Source organism: Pleurodeles waltl, chromosome 3_1 (genome assembly GCF_031143425.1).
Source record: "Pleurodeles waltl isolate 20211129_DDA chromosome 3_1, aPleWal1.hap1.20221129, whole genome shotgun sequence".
Classification (NCBI taxonomy): domain Eukaryota; kingdom Metazoa; phylum Chordata; class Amphibia; order Caudata; family Salamandridae; genus Pleurodeles; species Pleurodeles waltl.
In genome coordinates this window covers 1,347,803,760-1,347,821,553 of record NC_090440.1, presented here as the reverse complement: position 1 = coordinate 1,347,821,553, position 17,794 = coordinate 1,347,803,760, and the positions used below count along the sequence as shown (strand labels likewise).

General features: G+C 45.6%; 1 protein-coding gene across 2 annotated transcripts in view; it reads left to right on the top strand.

Moving 5' to 3' along the window:
• Positions 1-17,794, top strand: part of FOXR1 (forkhead box R1) — an 89,978-nt gene that overhangs the window by 6,855 nt on the left and 65,329 nt on the right. For both annotated transcript variants that reach the window (XM_069224808.1, XM_069224809.1), the window contains exon 2: positions 9,214-9,330. In XM_069224808.1, coding sequence (XP_069080909.1) covers positions 9,214-9,330 — 117 coding nt within the window. The remainder of the gene's footprint in view (positions 1-9,213; positions 9,331-17,794) is intronic.

The following is a 17,794-nucleotide window of genomic DNA, read 5'->3' as shown; positions in this document are numbered from 1 at the left end:
TAATCGGGTATATTGGCCCATAGTTTTAACATCTAGATGTTTTTTTCCCTTCTTTGGGTAATACTACTATGGTGGCTTCAGTGGCAGAGCCAGATATACAGCCCGTGGTCACAAATTGGTGGAAGATGGCATGCAGTGATTTGGAAATCTTATCTGCAAAAATGTAGTAAAATGTGACTGTATAGCCTTCTGGGTCAGGGGTCTTTCTGATTTTCAGGGATCATGTAGCTCTGTTGATCTCATCCATTGTGATCGGTTTGTCAAGGGCAATAGAGTCTTTCAGTTATACTGAAAGGAGCTTACAGAAATCAAGGTGTTCATTAATTTTTTTCAAAGGGGATGGTGGCATTAGAGGTATATAGATTTTCAGAAAATCGCTTGAATTCTTCTAGGATATCAGTGTTGCAGTCCAATAAACTGAAGCAAAGTTTTTATGGCTTCTCTAAGAGATTTCTGTTTTGTATATTTTAGCTAGCTAGAGCCTTGCTGGGTTTGTTATTGTTACAGAGCCTCCCCACTTTGATGCCAATCAACTTCTGGGCTCTCTGACTTATAATTTGTTTGTATACGTATTGCAATGAGCGTAATTGAGGATGGAGCTCGGAGCCTTTGGAATGCAGAAATTGACTGTTGAGGCTGAGGATGGGGTTTTCAATTTTTTTTAAGACGGTTAGTAATGGATCTATTTTTTGAGGAGGCTATCTGGATCAGAGTCCCTCTCTGTGTAGCTCTAAGGGCATGCAAGTGGGTCATGGCGACATGTCATTTGGAAGATGATCTTTCAGAAAGTTGTCTATGGCGTTCTTTGTGTAGCCTTTTTGTTTCCCTTTTTTTTTTTTTTTTTTTTTTTTTTTTTTTTTTTTTTTTTAGTATTGAGCCGCCATTGGCAGGGAGACTGGGATCCATTGCTAAGCACTAATTGAATGGATACACTTGCATGATCTGAGATCACTATGGGCTCTATTTTGGGATCTTGAATAAGATGGAGAATTGGTTTACTCACTAGAACATAATCAATGCGCAGGAACGAGTTGTGTGGAGATGAGTAGAAAGTGAAGTCACTCCTGGTGGAGTTGTGGAGACGCCAAACATCTATCATATTATTCTTTTAAAGCGTATCAACATTTGTTTATGTGCTTTGGTACCTATGAATTTATGAGCAGGGATCCTCTCTAAATTTCCCTGCTTAGGTAGATTGAAATAGCTGCCTAGGATAATACCTAAATTATCCGTGAATTGTTCTGCTTAGCTTCAAACTAACAGGGAACAAGGCTAAATAATGCAGCACTCGTAGTCTGAGTAATTAATTTATTAAGGCACTTCCAGGTCTCAAATGAGGGCCATACAAAAATATTAACATGAGCATTTAACTTGAATGAAGGAAAATGCATGGAGATACTAAAACAATCACAGCAGTTGAATAATAAGAAGCAGAAAAGTACAATACATCAACAATGAATATGTATGCAGTGAATATATATATATACATCAATATATATATTTTTATGCATACACACAGCAAAGCTAAATAATTATGAATTAAAAATGCATCACCATGGGGCTCGAAGTCATGATCATTGCCAGCATCATCAAGCCGAGCAACCCTGGATGGTTGAGGCAGGAGGTTTTCCCAACATGGGGTGTTTTTTTTTGTTTTTATTCTGAACTGTGCGTCCAAGTTCAGGAGAGCTCCTTCTACCTCAGCACTAAGCTTCCCCGCCTTATATACCTTAAACAATTTCAAGAGGAAAGTTCTGGTAACCTTCAAGTAAGTTGTGAAATTCAAGCACTGGCTGTACGTGGTCTGTGTTGAAAACACACAAAAGAATCGGCCAGATCCCAATATGGATTTCCAAGACAGAGCTGTACCCTTCTCTGATATAAACATTCTCATCCTGGTACACTCTTAACACAGTTGCATCCCCTATGATATGTTCCCATATCTGGTGAGAAGAGCGGAAACATGTTCAATGTAGAAAACAAGCTGTGCATGGAAAAAATACCTGGCCACCGATGTGACAGCATTTGAAGCTAAACTAATCACAAAATGGAGTGAGTGGTCAAGATGGAATCTGTGGTGAAATACAGATAGCATTACAGGAGGTCTGAGGGTTGGTGGTCAAGGTCTTTCCAGAATTCACAAGCGTTGTCATTTGGTGCTTAAATGTTCACAATGAGGAATTCAGAGTCGCCCCTCTTCGTTTTGGAAATCAGCCATCTACCCAATTTGGTGTGTGTGTGTGGGAGATCACTGAAATCCCAGATTAGTTCGACACTAGTGTGACCACACCATTTTTGTTTTGTGGGGCAGGAAAAATGCTAGTATCAGCAATCCAACGACTCTAGAATGTTGCATCTTGTATTGACCTAAGGTGGGTTTCCTGCAACAGTATGATGTCACATTTTAAATTATTACAGTAATCTGCTGTAACTTTACGTTTGGCTGGTTGATGCCTTTAGTGTTCAGTGAGAAATTATTTAGAGTGTGTGGCATGCTGTAAAGTTATATTTTCTCAGACTATTAGAAGATGGCATCTAAGGCCACATAAGAGTTAAGCCTCATAAGATGATGTAGAAGGGAAATATGTTGTCAGTGTGTGTCCATACTGTGCGCATAATCTGTATGATGCTAGACTTCCGGCGTATGTCAAATATTGCGTTTAGGGAGGAGGTAAGTGTAGAATGTCCAAGAAGCAGTACCAAAGAGAGAAACAAAGTATAGAAAGAACGGAGGATGGAAAAGGTTGGGGTGAGCGCAGGGAAATAATAGACCAGTGGAAGAAAAGCTTGATAAAAGAATATAACACAATCAACAAACTCCCCTATTTACCCACACACCCTCCGGATGCAAGAAGTCTTCATATCCTCACCCTTGTTGTAACCAGGTTGCATAAAGCCATGATGGGGCCGTCCTAGTGCAGCTTGGTGGCCCTCCAACCCTGCAAAGAATAATCACATGAACAGTAACCAGTCTATAACAAGCATTTGCAATGCAACGGGTCTCGCGTTTGCTCGTGTCAGAGCTGATAGCGTTGGAAACTCCTAACCCAACTTTTCACTGGTAATGAAACCTATCGGCAAAATTACATTTATGTACTAACCGGAAAAAGTGCAATTAACTGTGAAACAGGGTCGATATTATGTAAAGCACTCGACTTCTGCCAAGCCAGATTGCGCTTGGAAAAGAGAGAAAAAGTAGTCCACGAGCCGGTCTGTATTTGGTCGATGCGCTCGAGGAGGGCTATCCACCGGAAAAGGCATGACGTATGCATGCCTTCCACTAATGAAATCAAGGAGATTCTAACAGGCGAGCCCACAAGCCAAACACAACACTGACGTGACGTGGAAGGGGCTCCGAGCCCTTTTTAATTACAAAAAGCGCATGCGACGCAGGCTCGACCCTAAAAAAGACAAGCGGAGAATACAATGTCCAGACCGAGAGTCCCCTTATGACTCGGAGGTTTAACAGATCAGGTTAACACTTTGAGAAATCTGGGACAACAAGGTAGTTTATATTATGTACTGTTAGGAAATGGGTTTCTGGTTGGCTAGGATATGCACCTAAGCCAGGCAGAAGCCACCCACTCTAGTCAGGGCAAGGCAGTTATACGTCCAATATAACCCCTGCTTCCCCCCCCCCCCCCTTGGTGGCTTGGCATGAGCAGTCAGGCCTAACCTGGAGGCAATGTGTAAAGCGTTTTCACAACACACATGATGCACTATCCCCACACCAAGTTATATGAAAATATACTGTATTGTACAAAATGCAATTATTAGACCAAACATCACATATCAGTAATATCCTGCTACCTTAGCAGTTGTCAGAACGTCCCACATTAGTTACTCTGCAAAACTAGCAGTAGTCACATATAACACACCGGTTACTTAGTATTCTGCAACAGAAGCAGTAGTCAGGAAACACGTTATTACACCAAAGCACTTGTCATAAGAACATCATAAACACCCATATTAGGAACATTATAATACATATGGCAAGTCAGAAAAACATAATAGCACTATTGCCCATAAAGGGAACATTTGCATTCACATATGAACACATCATAAAAACAGGTGGGCAACATATACACCAATAAAGTCTCTAGAAAGAACTTACATCCTATACATTGTCTCTGAGTAGTACCTGGTTTCCATGAAGAGGCACCTCCAGTGGAACAAAAATGGGGCCTCAATGCTCCTCTGTGCCAAGCGGGGGCCTCCCAGGAGTTCCAAGGATGAGGGGGGCGGCACGCTCCCCCTCTGCATTAATGACAGGCCCCTCCTGGGGCCCGCGATCACTGGGGGGCCCCCACAGACCTCACCCGGCCCGCATGAGGGGGGCCGAAGTCGAGAAGGGAATTAGGGAGGAGGGGGGCGTCGCGCACCCCCTCCGATTTGTAACTGGCCCCTCCGGCCCGCAATCGCTAGCCCCCCCCCCCCCCGGGCCTCCACTGGCCCTTCCACACAGGGGTGGGGCACGACAAAGGGGCCAGAGCACCAACAAGACGATGGCGGTGTGGGGAGCCTCTGATGAGTCATCCGCCCTGCCAATTATGCTGACGGGTCCCTCCTGGGGCCCGTGATCGGGACACAGCCCACACAAGGGTTCTGGGGGGGTGGGGAGCCTCGGACAAGGCTTCTCTCCCCACCCGACCCACCCAACATCTTCGTTGGGGCCGGGGGGGAACCTCCGAGGCTTCTTTGCCCCCCCCCCCCGACTGACTCCAAATTGTACGCTGTCTTTCCCCAAGTACTAGTTCCATAAAAGGTGAAGCGCTTTTCCAAAGCGCCAGTTCTTTCAGGTCCTGAAGCACTCCTTGGGCTTCACAGGGTTGCAGGGGTCAGGGGCCACAGCACCCTGCCCCTGGGGGGCAGAGTTCAGGAAGAAGGAGCACAGGGGACAGTGCCCAGCAGCAGGCCAGCGCAAGGGGGATGCAGGCAGTTCCTTACAGTGACCAAGCAGGTCACAGGTCAGCACAGCAGCAGCAGTCCTTGGCAGTTCCTGGTGAGTCCTTCCAGCCTTCTATGTCCAGTTCCAAAATGTCTCCAAGAGTCTCCCAAGTGTGGGGAAAACTCCCCTGTACTCAGTTTTTACAGTGTTTTACAATGGTAGGGAGAGGAGGTTCCAACCAGTTCCAACTGGTTCTGGGAGTGCCCCCTATCCTCCAGCACAGGCTCCAAACATCAGTGGGGGGTAAACGACTATTGTGTGAAGCCAGAGCACAGCCTTTACAAATGCAGGTGTGCCCGCCTCTCCCTTCTCTCAGCCCAGGAAGACTATTCAGTATGCAGATGCACCTCTGTGACACCTCCAACCTCCCTGTGTACAGGCTGTCTGAAAAGTATGCACAAAGCCCATCTGTCACTCTGCCCAGACGTGGATTGGAGTCAAGCTGCAAAACACCAGTCATGAACATAGAGAAATGCTCACTTTCTAGAAGTGGCATTTCTGTATTAGTAATAAAAAATACCCCTACACCAGTAAGCAGCATTTCTTATCACCATTACAGCCATACCAAACATGCCTATGCTACCCTCATAAATCAGACAATACCCCCTACCTATAAAGCAGGGCATTTCTAAAGCATTCCTATGAGAAGGCAGCAGTGAGACACCAAGTTAGGCTGTTTGCCACTACCAGGACAGGCCATGCAACCTGGCACATGTCCTGCCTTCTACATATATAGCACCCTACCCGTTTGGCTAGCTAGGGCCTACCTTAGGGGTGACTTACTTGTAGTAAAAGGGGAGTCCTGGGCCTGGCAAGTAAATTTAGATGCCAGGTCCCTGTGGGAGAAAACTGTGCACACAGGCCCTGCGCTAGCAGGCCTGAGACAGTTTTGAAAGTCTACTTCAGTGGGTGGCGCAAGCAGCGATGCAGGCCCACTAGTAGCATTTAATTTACAGGCCTTGGGTATAGAGATACTACTGTACAAGGGACTTACAGGTAAATTAAATATGCCAATTAGTTACAAACCAATCATACCAACTTTAGATGGGAGAGCACCTGCACTTTAGTACTGGTCAGCAGTGGTAAAGTGCTCCGAGTCCTAGAGCCAACAGCGAGAGGTCAGAAAAAATAGGAGGCATTAGGCAAAAAGTCGTGGGATGAACCTGCCACAAGGGCCAGGTCCAACATGTGCCATTCAGGAAACCCAGTAAGGTTGGTTCATCTATGATAGGACTACTTAGTATAATGTTCATATCACCTATGTGGCTATGACATACAGTAGCAAGAGGGAGCGGATCGTGATCCCAGAGATCTGTGAGGTACATTAAAAAAAATAGGAGTAGAGTAGGTCAATTTGTCCCTAATGATATGAGATCGCATGTCATAAGGCACCCCAGCCAGGCACCAGAGACCTAAGTAATACCACTTCAGTTATTAGTAATGCAAAGCACACTGAGATGTACAGTTCTTGGTGAATTCCAACAAACTCTTGCATTCGGGTAAACAAAGGAGGCATTGATCTCCTTTCTGAGAAACTACTCTCCTGGGGAATCGCCCAACAGGACAACTAGTACTTGTAAGCTAAATTGTTCTATATATTTTCTAGAGTTTACCCTCATGTTTAAATAGTATAACAACCTAGGAGAAACATTTACGCAAATGGAGGTAGAGACTGCTGTAAGGGGTTAAAGAGAGATTAGATTACATCAGATGTAGAGTACAGTGGTCGACTGGAATGTAGTCATAGCTGACGGAACTGAAAAGTCTAGCAAGCTTTGCAGCTCACTGCGTTCAGTAAAGATCACTGTTTTACCTTGGAACACAATCCGGAACTTCGAAGGACCGGCATGCCATATGGAATGTTGTGATCTCTGTGCTTGGGGAGGGTGCTAGGAAACCTTTCTGGATTGTGATCGTCCCTGCAATGTTGATTTTAGAGCCATTCCAGGTGATCTGTTGAACCTTCATTGTGTAGGAAAGTATGACTTTCATATGACAATAGCATAATGATCTAAAAATAATTCCTGGGACGTAGGTGCAGAGATTTGGAGTGAAGTTTATCCATAGGTGCACGATGTGCCAGTTCTATTTCAAAGTCCTTGTCGAATTTGATGCTGACCGTGCAAGTTAGCCATTCTCCAGGAACTTGACACATGAGTTTGCGTTCTCCTCAGATTTTTCAGGTAGAGCAAAGATAGGTAGATTTCCTCTATGGCTACGATCTTACAATTCTGAAATGTCTCCTGTGAGAGCTTTGATCTTGCAAGTAGCTTTATCCAATTTTGATTTTTTCATTTGATGCAGAGTTCTCCAGCAATACAACTATGGTTTCTGCTTCTGAGACCTTGCTGGACATATTCTGGAAGTCGTTTCTTAAAACCTATATATCCCAGCGCGCATTGCCTCTGTGTTTTTCTTAGTGAGTTATGCGAGATCATGAAGAGCGTGGAGACTCTGCATGATCGTCTCCTTACAGACATTTGAATCCGCCTTCGTTTTTATAGGCGAATCTGGTAACAGTGGATGAGCCTTGGAGCGTTTTAAGGAAGTTTTATTGTCTCAGAAGTCCGTTGCTTCATTATTCCTGTGGTCAGCCGTCGTGCTGTACCTCTTTGAGGTATGTGGGTAGACTTTGCAGGTGTCAGCCCTATGCAGTGGAAGAATGGTGAAAGATTCCAACGAAGCGCCGAGCCACGTGGTGCTGCTGTTGTCCATGTAAAGATGTGTTGCGGGGTCAGAGCACATTATATTGGTGTTGCTGAAGGGGCCTGGGTGCAAAGGAAGTGGCACTTGGTCATGTTGCTGGCAATTATATTAGCATTGATAAGGTTTGTGAAACAACTCTATTTGGTAGGATGTTGGCAGAGGGCTCAGAGTGACCCAATGCTGTAACGTTAGCGCAGGGTAATCTGTGATTTACAGCAGTCTAAGTCTGTCCATAATATTATTTAGGTTCTTGACATTTTTCCAGCCACAATGTTACCGGATCCGCACAGCAATACACCTCAGTCTTGTCAGTGTTTGCTTCCCCCACCTGATGTTCCTGATATGCTGGGCATGGAGCAGAATCACCGAACTAGGCAGCCATCTTACATGGGCTCAGGTCACGCCCTCATTTCAAGGTTTTTTTTTTTTTGTTTTTTTTTTTTTTACGCTTTTCAGCATACCATTCGTTTGTATGAAAACTTTATGTGCTACTAATGTTGTTTCAAAAGACCTGCTGCATTTAGACAGTCCTGGCTTTTTAGCCAGCAGGGCATTGCATTTTGGAAATAGTAATACCCCCTTTACACCCTGAAGTAAGGTCTCAAATAACCCAGCACCCAAATTGCTGTTGACTAAAAGACCAGGATTGGCTGAAAACATTGCACGTGACATGGGCCCTCTTGGCATCTATGTAGTCCAAACCCAAGGAAGGTTGTGAATCATTTTATCTTTTTACAAACTTCAATGTGTATATGACTTCACAATTATAGTGAAACAGTAGACCGCCTCATTATTGATGAAAACCTTTCTCAAGCCTTGTACACCATTTTTGGAAAACCACCAAAGATGAATAGGCTCTGGAAAGCAGATGATGCTTCAAATGATTTCCTAAATTCTCACTCGTTGCCACCAGGACTCGGATTTGACTTCAGATTAATTGTACGTAAATGTGTCTTCTGAAGAGTTGGCATGGCTCACATCCTTGTGGATACATGTTGATCTTTTGTTTATGTCCATAGTATGGCAACGGTGTTGATATCTTGAATATAAAAAGGCACATATGCAACATTTTTTATTTGGTAGCAGTGCATACTATCTACCTATCCTGCTTGAAATGTGATTAAGTAAAACATGGTAAAAAGCATGGAGCACTGAAAGGGATGTGTGTATTTAAGGCGAAGGATATGTGAACACAGCCTGCTACGCTGCTATGTTACTTTATTTGTACACTGGTCACAGACCCCAAGTAAACACCCTGAAATGCTTTAATTACCTAGGAATCTGCATCTTTCTACAACATCCATTCTAAACTGGACATTCCTGAGCACTGTCTGAGGCTGTTTAAGTAACCATTCTAGATGGCAGGTTAGCGAGCGCTGCAATATTGATTCATGGACTCCAATTGAAAATAATTAATAACAGTCAAGTCTCTCCTGCAGCAGTTCGCTTCAGAAATGGCTTTGTGCCTTCTAAAGAGATCTGCACATCACCTGCCATTTGATAGGCTGTATCACTGAAAGGGAGATGGTATAACTCTCACTCTTCTCCATTGTATGCAGGTTGCGATGAGAAGCTGGAGTGGTCCATATTACGAAGGGAAAATCATTCACTGCATGCACCATGGATTTCAGCTCACAGTGGTGAGGCTCAAACGTCACCAGTTGCCGGTTACCTTGGTATGTACCTAGCAAAGGGTTAGATGAAGACAGTAAGTTTTAGAGAATGAGACCCACCCCTATAAAAAATGTAGGATGCTTGTGAATGGAAATGTATAATACTCCATTGAATTCTATGTGCAAAGTAGTGGGTATTAGGAGAGCCTCCTTTGATGTGAGGCTGATGTTTTCTGATATGATCAACATTTACAAAGTACTTGAAATGTAGCACCAGAAAGACTCCAAAATTTGGGCAATGAAGTGGGCATGAAGCAAGCCTTGGGATATAACCCCTACTGTGTTAAAGAAAAAAAGCCCTGCTCCAAAAGAAATACAAACTGTTGATTGCATGATTCGGTGACTCATGGGAATAATTCCTCCTCCCCCCTTCAGACAGAGCATTTCTCATCCACTTGCACTAGTCTTGGGTTGACTTTATCAAACCCTCTGGCCCTGTACCCCAGGAAGCCGACTAACATGCAATTAATTTTCATTCCTGTACTGTATATGCACTTAATGATGGCACTCCTAGCAATTAATCGGTCTTGGGATTGTTGTGGATGATTTCTCCATGATCTGACATTGCTTTTTCACCAAGAATTATCTGCTACTTTCAACAAAGTCTGTCACTCTGCCCTTCTTAAATGCTTTGTGGAGGTAGGGGTGGGAGGCAGTGCTGTAGGCTGGCTGATCAGTTCTTGAGAAGGGCAACTAGTATCCAGAAGCAAAGCTTATCTTTACTCTCAAACTTCTGTGGGCAATCAAATCTCACAATCAAAATATGGTCATGTCTCCCAATACTACATATCTAAATCCAAACTCTTCAGGTATCATCAATCTTTCTTTTCAACTTTCAATTAAAGTAGACCCAGCCAACACACTTCATCTCTAAGCAGAGGCTTCACAACGGCCTAAAACATACATACCACATACACATCATCATTTGGAAATGGAAAAAAAAAGAAAAACATTTTTGTTCACCTTTTTATACTTTCACATGAAATACTTGTACCAGTCAATCAATCATTCGCATTTATAAAGGGCGCTACTCACCCTTAAAGGGTCTCAAGGCGCTGGGGGGGGGGGGGGGGGGCAGGGCTCATAGAGCCAGGTCTTGAGCTGCCTTCTGAAGGAGAGGTGATCGGGTATGCTGCGAAGGTGGCTGGGTAGAGAGTTCCAGGTCTTCGCTGCCAGGAAAGAGAAGGATCTTCCTCCGGCGGTGGCTTTGCGGATGCGGGGTACGGCTGCCAGGGCTTGTCCGGTTGAGCGTAGAGTGCGCGGAGGAGTGTAGAAGGAGACACGGTTGTTGATGAGTTTAGGTCCGAGGTTGTGCAGGGCTTTGTGTGCGTGGGAGAGGAGTCTAAAGGTGATTCTTTTGTTGACTGGGAGCCAATGAAGTTTCCTCAGGTGTCCGGAGATGTGGTGGTGGCTGGGTATGTCCAGGATGAGTCGTGCGGCAGCGTTCTGTATCCGTTGCAGTTTCCTCTGCAGCTTGGTGGTGATGCCGGCGTACAGAGTGTTCCCGTAGTCCAAGCGACTGGTGACGAGGGCGTGAGTGACGGTCTTCCTGGTGTCGGTGGGGATCCAGCGGAAGATCTTGCGGAGCATGCGGAGGGTGTTGAAGCATTCTGAGGTCACCGAGTTAACCTGTCTGGCCATGGAGAGGGATGAGTCCAGGATGAAGCCGAGGTTGCGTGCGTGGTCGGTGGGTTGGGGAGTGCTGCCTAGGGCGGGAGGCCACCACGAGTCGTCCCATGCGTTGGGAGTAGGGCCGAGGATGAGGACCTCCGTTTTATCTGTGTTCAGTTTCAGCCGGCTGTCAGTCATCCAGTTCGCTACTTCCTTCATGCCTTCGTGTAGTCTGGTCCTTGCTGAGGTGGGGTTGTTGGTGAGGGATAAGATGAGCTGGGTGTCGTCGGCGTAGGATATGAGGTCGAGTCCGTGTTTGCGTGCGATGTTCGCCAGGGGGGTCATGTAGACGTTGAAGAGAGTGGGGCTGAGGGAGGATCCTTGGGGTACGCCGCAGATGATCTCCGTGGCTGTAGATCTGAAGGGGGGCAGGCGGACTCTCTGAGTTCTTCCGGAGAGGAACGAGACGATCCATTCCAGGGCCTTGCCTCTGATGCTGGTGTTGCTGAGGCGGTGTATCAGGGTACGGTGGCAGACCGTGTCGAAGGCTGCAGAGAGGTCCAGGAGTATGAGGGCCACAGTTTCTCCCTGGTCGGTCAGGGATCTGATGTCGTCCGTGGCTGCGATGAGGGCGGTTTCGGTGCTGTGGTTAGCCCTGAAGCCGAACTGTGTGGGGTCGAGGGAGTCGTTGGATTCCAGGGCGGTGGTGAGTTGAGCGTTGATGATTTTCTCAATCACTTTGGCGGGGAACGGTAGGAGAGAGATGGGTCGGTAGTTTTTGAGTTCGTTGGGGTCTGCTGTGGGTTTCTTTAAGAGGGCGTTGAGCTCTGCGTGTTTCCAGCTCTCTGGGAAGGTGGCGGAGGTGATGGATGCGTTGATGACGTCTCGGAGGTGGGGTGCGATGATGTTGTTGGCCTTGTTGTAGATGTGGTGCGGGCAGGGGTCGGAAGGGGATCCAGAGTGGATCGAGTTCATGACTCTGGTGGTTTCCTCAGTGGTGGTTGGGCTCCAGGTGAGGATGGTGGTGATGTCGGTGGCGGGTTCCGAGGGGGGGTTCGTGTTGGTGGTGGTGAAGCTGTCGTATATGTCGGTGATCTTGTGGTGGAAGAAGGCAGCGAGGGAGTCGCAGAGGTCCTGTGAGGGAGGGATGGAGTTGTTTTCTGCGTCCGGGTTGGAGAGCTCTTTGACGATGCCAAATAGTTCCTTGCTGTTGTGGGCGTTGTTGTCGAGTCTGTTCTGGTAGGCTGTTTTTCGTGCGGCGCGGAGGTGTTGGTGGTGTTGGCGGGTGGCGTCCTTGAGAGCTGACATGTTCTCCTCGGTCTGGTTGAGGCGCCACGTCTTCTCGCGGGTGCGGCATTCTTTCTTGGAGTCCTTGAGGTCGGGGGTGAACCAGGAGTTTTTCTTGTGGTTGTTGATGTTAGCTTGAGTCTTAAGGGGGACCAGGAGGTTGGCGCAGTCGGCGATGCAGCTCGTGAGGTTGTAGGCGGCTTTGTTGGGGTCGGTGGTGCTGGTGGGTTGGTTCTGGGAGAGGGTTGATGCGAGCTGTTCTGTGGTGATTCGGTTCCAGTGTCTTCTTGGTGGTTGCTGGGTGTGGTGATGCACAGTGGTCTTCTTGAAGCTGAAGTGGACACAGCTGTGGTCCGACCAGGTGAGTTCGGTGGTGTGGCTGAAGGTGGTGTGTTTGCTGGAGGAGAAGATGGGGTCGAGCGTATGTCCGGCGTAGTGGGTGGGGGTGTTGACTAGCTGTTTCAGTCCCAGGTTGGTGAGGTTGTCCAGTAAGGCGGTGGTGGTGGTGTCTGTGTGGTTCTCCAGGTGAAAGTTGAGGTCTCCTAGGAGGATGTAGTCGGTGGATGAGAGTGCGTGAGGGTTGACGAAGTCTGCGATGTCTTCGCTGAACTTGGTGCGTGGTCCTGGTGGTCTGTACATGAGGGTGCCTCTGAGGGTGGTCTTGGGGTCGCTGTGGATCGCGAAGTGGAGGTGTTCGGCGTCGGGGAGTGATTTGTCAGTGTGTCGAGATACGGATGGAGCTTTTGTGTGCGATGGCGATGCCTCCTCCGATGCGGTTGGTGCGGTCTTTCCGGATGATTTTGTAGCCGTCGGGGATGGCTATGGCAATGTCGGGTGCCGAGGAGGGGTTCATCCAGGTCTCGGTGAGGAAGGCGATGTCCGGGTTCGTTGAGTTGATGAGGTTCCACAGTTCGATGGCGTGCCTGTGGACGGATCGGGTGTTGACCAGGATGCAGTGGAGATTGCTTCCGGGGGAGTCGATTTTGACGGGAGCGGTGTGAGTCCGTTTACTGGTGAAGCGGCAGTTGCTGCAGGTGAAGGGTCCGTGGGTTCGTTTCGGGGTGGCGCGGTAGCAGTCCGGCGTGCGGCCGGGGTTGAGGATGGCGAGGGTGGCGGAGTCGTAGGTCAGGCGGGGGTTGCGGGGGCCAGGGGTTCGGGTGCTGGGCGCGGTACAGGCGCAGACGGGCTTGCCTTAGGCGCGCCTGCGGCGCGCCAGCGGCCGCCATTTAAGGGTAGCCGGGGAGGCGGGGTCAGCTGGGAGGCGGGAGGGGGGCGGGTAGGTGGGAAAAAAGCGGGAAAAGCGGCGGTAGGCCTCGAGAAAGGCGAGGAGGCCTGGGAAAACAAAAAGTACCAAAAAGGGTACAAAAACGAGGGAAAAGCGGCGGAGGACGAGGGGGACGGCGGGGGCAGTTATAACAACAGGCACTCGGGATACCCGGGAGAGAAAGGGGAGCGCGATCACAAACGGGCAAACAGACACTCAGGGGTACACAAAGTGAAGGGGAGCGCAATCACAAACGGGCGACAGCACAGACCCTCGGGGTACAGGTAACACCACAGACACAGTGAGAAGGCAGGCACAGAGGGTCTGGTGGCGCTGTGAGGGCAGGGGAGCGACCTACCCTGAGGTCAAGGGTCGCTACCACTGCCTCGCAGCGGCCACCATTTAAGGGTAGCCGGGGAGGCGGGGTCACCATACCAGGTGATATATGTAATCCTAATCTTATTTGCCCAACAATTTGGTGTATTTAACTTGTCATTTTAATCAAATTTTCAAAAAAGGACCTCCAATCCCTACTCCCCAAAGATCTAAATAAAGACCAACAATATCTAATAGTGCTCTCCACATTCAAATTATTTTCAATTTCATAATAAATACCCCCACGAACATATACAAAAACCATAGCGATCCATTTCTCACATCAAATGTCTGTTTCTTTTATGAATCCAGTATCCTAATAGCTGTTTCCACTTCCAGCTCACCCATTTATAAACCCTGTAGAGAAGAGAGAACAACCTCAGTCCCACCTTAACAGCTTTCATCAGTCCATCATTTAAAATATCAAATATCTTCAGTATTATACTTAAGAACTAGTACATGAAGTTTCCTTAGTCACTCCCCATTTACAGTGCAAAGATCTTTACTATGCCATCACCATACTAAAGTGTTGAAGTAATTGTATTGCTTGCAAATGAGAGTGAAGAAAGTTTCTGAGATGTTGATTATAATAATGCATGCCTAACTATAAACGTGAGAGACTAACCAGCAAGGTGCCATTTCTTATGTGCATTTGCCAAGTGGGTAAACCCACAAATCTTTGGTGCAAAGAAATTTCCAGATGACATCACCCCGCAGAAGTATTAAAGATCACATAGTTAAAGCAGAAGAGGAAGGAAAGCCACCATATTTGGTTACATTTTTCAATTTGCACCCCTTGTATACATAAACCCATACCTTTTCGATGATGTGAAGTTTACAATTACACTACCCCTCAGGGGCTTCTACAGAACAACATTCCCATACACCCCTCATTTTACCTGCATATAATAAGTGGTACAACAACAGATTTTCTGAGAGGAATAAAAGAAGGGGTAGGGTCAATGGCAGTCAGTTATGGTTTGGTATCCCTCATATCCTTTCGAATACCGCATAATAAAACGGTTCCCTATCTCTCAAAGGCAATAATAAACTTCCATCATACCAATTGCAATCATGTCTGTTTAATCGAATCATGAAAAGGTGGAAACGTCACATGATGTAGCATAAGCCGCAGACCTGCTCCTCTTTCCTCATACCAACAGTAAGTTTAGATACACTCCTAGGTGTCAAAATCCATTTGAAACTGCCTTAATCATGTAAAATGTAACGCCTATTGTAGCCACACTTGATAAAATCTTTCATCGACCCGTGACACCCTTATTACATAATCCATGACAGATACCTTTCCTAATCTATTTGAACGTTTTGGTGTTTAAATTATATTCAGCCAAAATATCCTCACACTTATTACTTGTATTCTTCCGAATGTCAGACGAACCAATAGCCCCAGCCTCCTTACACTATGCCCAGATGAATGAAGATGCTGCTCACGCTCTGTTTTGAAACCCTTACGATCAAATGATTCCTTCCACCTGTGCTAACCCGTATATGTTTGTTGGGGCATTTATTAGGAAATCGAAAGTAATTTGTACATGGAGAGCACTATTAGATATTGTTGGTCTTTATTGAGATGTTTGGGGAATAGGGGTTAGATGGCCTCCTTTTTGAAAATTTGATTAAAATGACGAGTTAGATGCACCAAATTGTTGGGCAAATAAGCTTAGGATTAATTATTCGGTCTGGTACAAGTATTTTATGTAAAAGTATAAAAAGGTAAACAAAAATGGTTTTATGTTTTTTTTTATCTTTTTTTTTTTTTCTCCAACTAAAGATGTCTGTGGTTTTTATGTGTTTTAGGCCCCGGTGAAGTCTCTGCTCAAAGACGAAACATGTTGACTGGGTCTACTTTAATTCAAAGTTGAAAATAAAGATTGAAGATATCTGAACGGATATGGAGAAGCTTTTCTTTTTTTAATTGGGAAATGGAGGATTGGGAGACATGACCATATATTGATTGTGAGATTTGATGCCCCACGGAAGCTCAAGATTAAAGATAAGCTTTTTGATACTAGTTGTCCTCCCCAAGAATTGATCTTATTGAAGTGGATTTTGCTGGCAGTCAAAACAGTGGGAGTGAGCACCAGTGGTTCAAAATATGGGACTACAAACCTGTGCAGCCACATTTAACTCTACTGCCTGTAGTAGAGTTTTTGCCCTAGGCTGGCTAGACTTTTTTTTTTTTTTCGACAGGTCACACACTAGTGGTCTCCATCTCTCCTGTTATATCTTCATACAGACGCTTTGTTGTGGAATACCTGAGGGATCCCCATTTATCCCAATACTTTTTAGATCTGGCTAGATACACCTCTCATTGGTTGCTAGAGTTCAGGTAATCCTGCAAAAACCAGTAGCATTAATGGAAGCATTTCAGCTTCACCTCTTTGTAGTTCTGCTTTACAGTCATTTTGGTTGTGGAGCAGTTGTACTAACTTGCTTATGAATTAATTCTAGTGTACATAATTGATAGAGATTTTGAATACAAACTCCTTGTCAAATACAGTAGGGAGGGGTTTAGCATTATGAAGTCTGACAAGCACATTAGGAAAGGTTTTTACTTTATTGCTGAAATACCTTCTTACATAGATCTGGACAGCAGTTGTATTTGTCTATAAAGTAGTTCCAATTGCACACAACATGGCTACAATATTTAAGCAGATCCTGTGTCAAATACAGTATGAGGGTACTTTGGATTTTGAACGTCCTTCATAAATGAACTCTGACAAATACAGTGGAAAGGTTTATTTTTTATTTATTTTTTTACATTGTGAACTTTCTGACAAATGCAATAGGAATAGGCTTAGCAATGTGAACCGTGTCACCCAATCAGAAGACAGTTTATGTTGAGACCTCTGTGACAAACACTACAGGAAGGGACTTTACATTGTTTCACACAGAGACCTTTTCACACCGATCTGTAATTCATGAAGGGCTAGAGAGCTCTGGTTCTCGTGTACATTTGTAACTTTATGTTTAGATTTAGCCGTGTTTCAAATAAAATTTAAAAAAGCACTGGCTGGATATCCATATATTATGGTTTTTATATGCTTTGCAGAGTTTTGAGTTTCTAACAATACCTCCTTGGGTAAGCCTTGGACTACTTGTTGCTCTCTGGGTCAAGTGTTAAAGCAGTGTACTTACACTCCTTTTGCGTGTAGTAGCGAGGTAGGCACCAGGGCTTTGGCTCTGCCGCTTTGGTTGTCTTCAAGGCCATTTCCGTGGGTAGTAGTTCTGTTAGCTTCATATTAAGTATTTTCATTGCTCATAACTGATTAAAGCATACCTATGTTAAATACAGAAGGAAAGGCCTTTCCGTGGTGTAACTGTGTGACGGGTACAGTAGTATGAGGTCATAGTTTGTGAACTCTGGCGTACAATAGGAAGGAGCTTTCCAGTGTTAGCTCTATACAAATTCCATAGGAAGAGGCTTCGTACTCTTACCATAGAAATACATTAAATCAATCTGGGCAGCAGTTGTTGGAATGCTTTTGTTCGATTTATTATAAACGAAAGGGACATAGACTGGGTCAAATACAATACAAAGAGGCTTTTGCATAATGTAACCCCTTCACAAATACAGGAGGAAAGGTGCTCACATTGTGAACTCTGAATACAATAGGGATGGAATTTACATGGTGAAACCGGTTGATAATTCAGTAGGAAGGAGCTCTGCATTGTTTGACATTGAGAGACTTTCTTTTATAGTTCTCTAGTTCAGGAGCTTACAGGGAGGACTCGTTTTCATTGTCTAAGTTTGTAGTTTTATGTGTGTGAATTATAGTATTTCCTAGATCTGGTTAGAGACAGCTTTAGGTGTCTGCCACAGTTCATGTAATGATCAAAAGGACCGCTTACAATAGAGTTTTCTCTTGTATGTTCATCTTTTCTGAAGCATCTGATTAGTCATCAGTT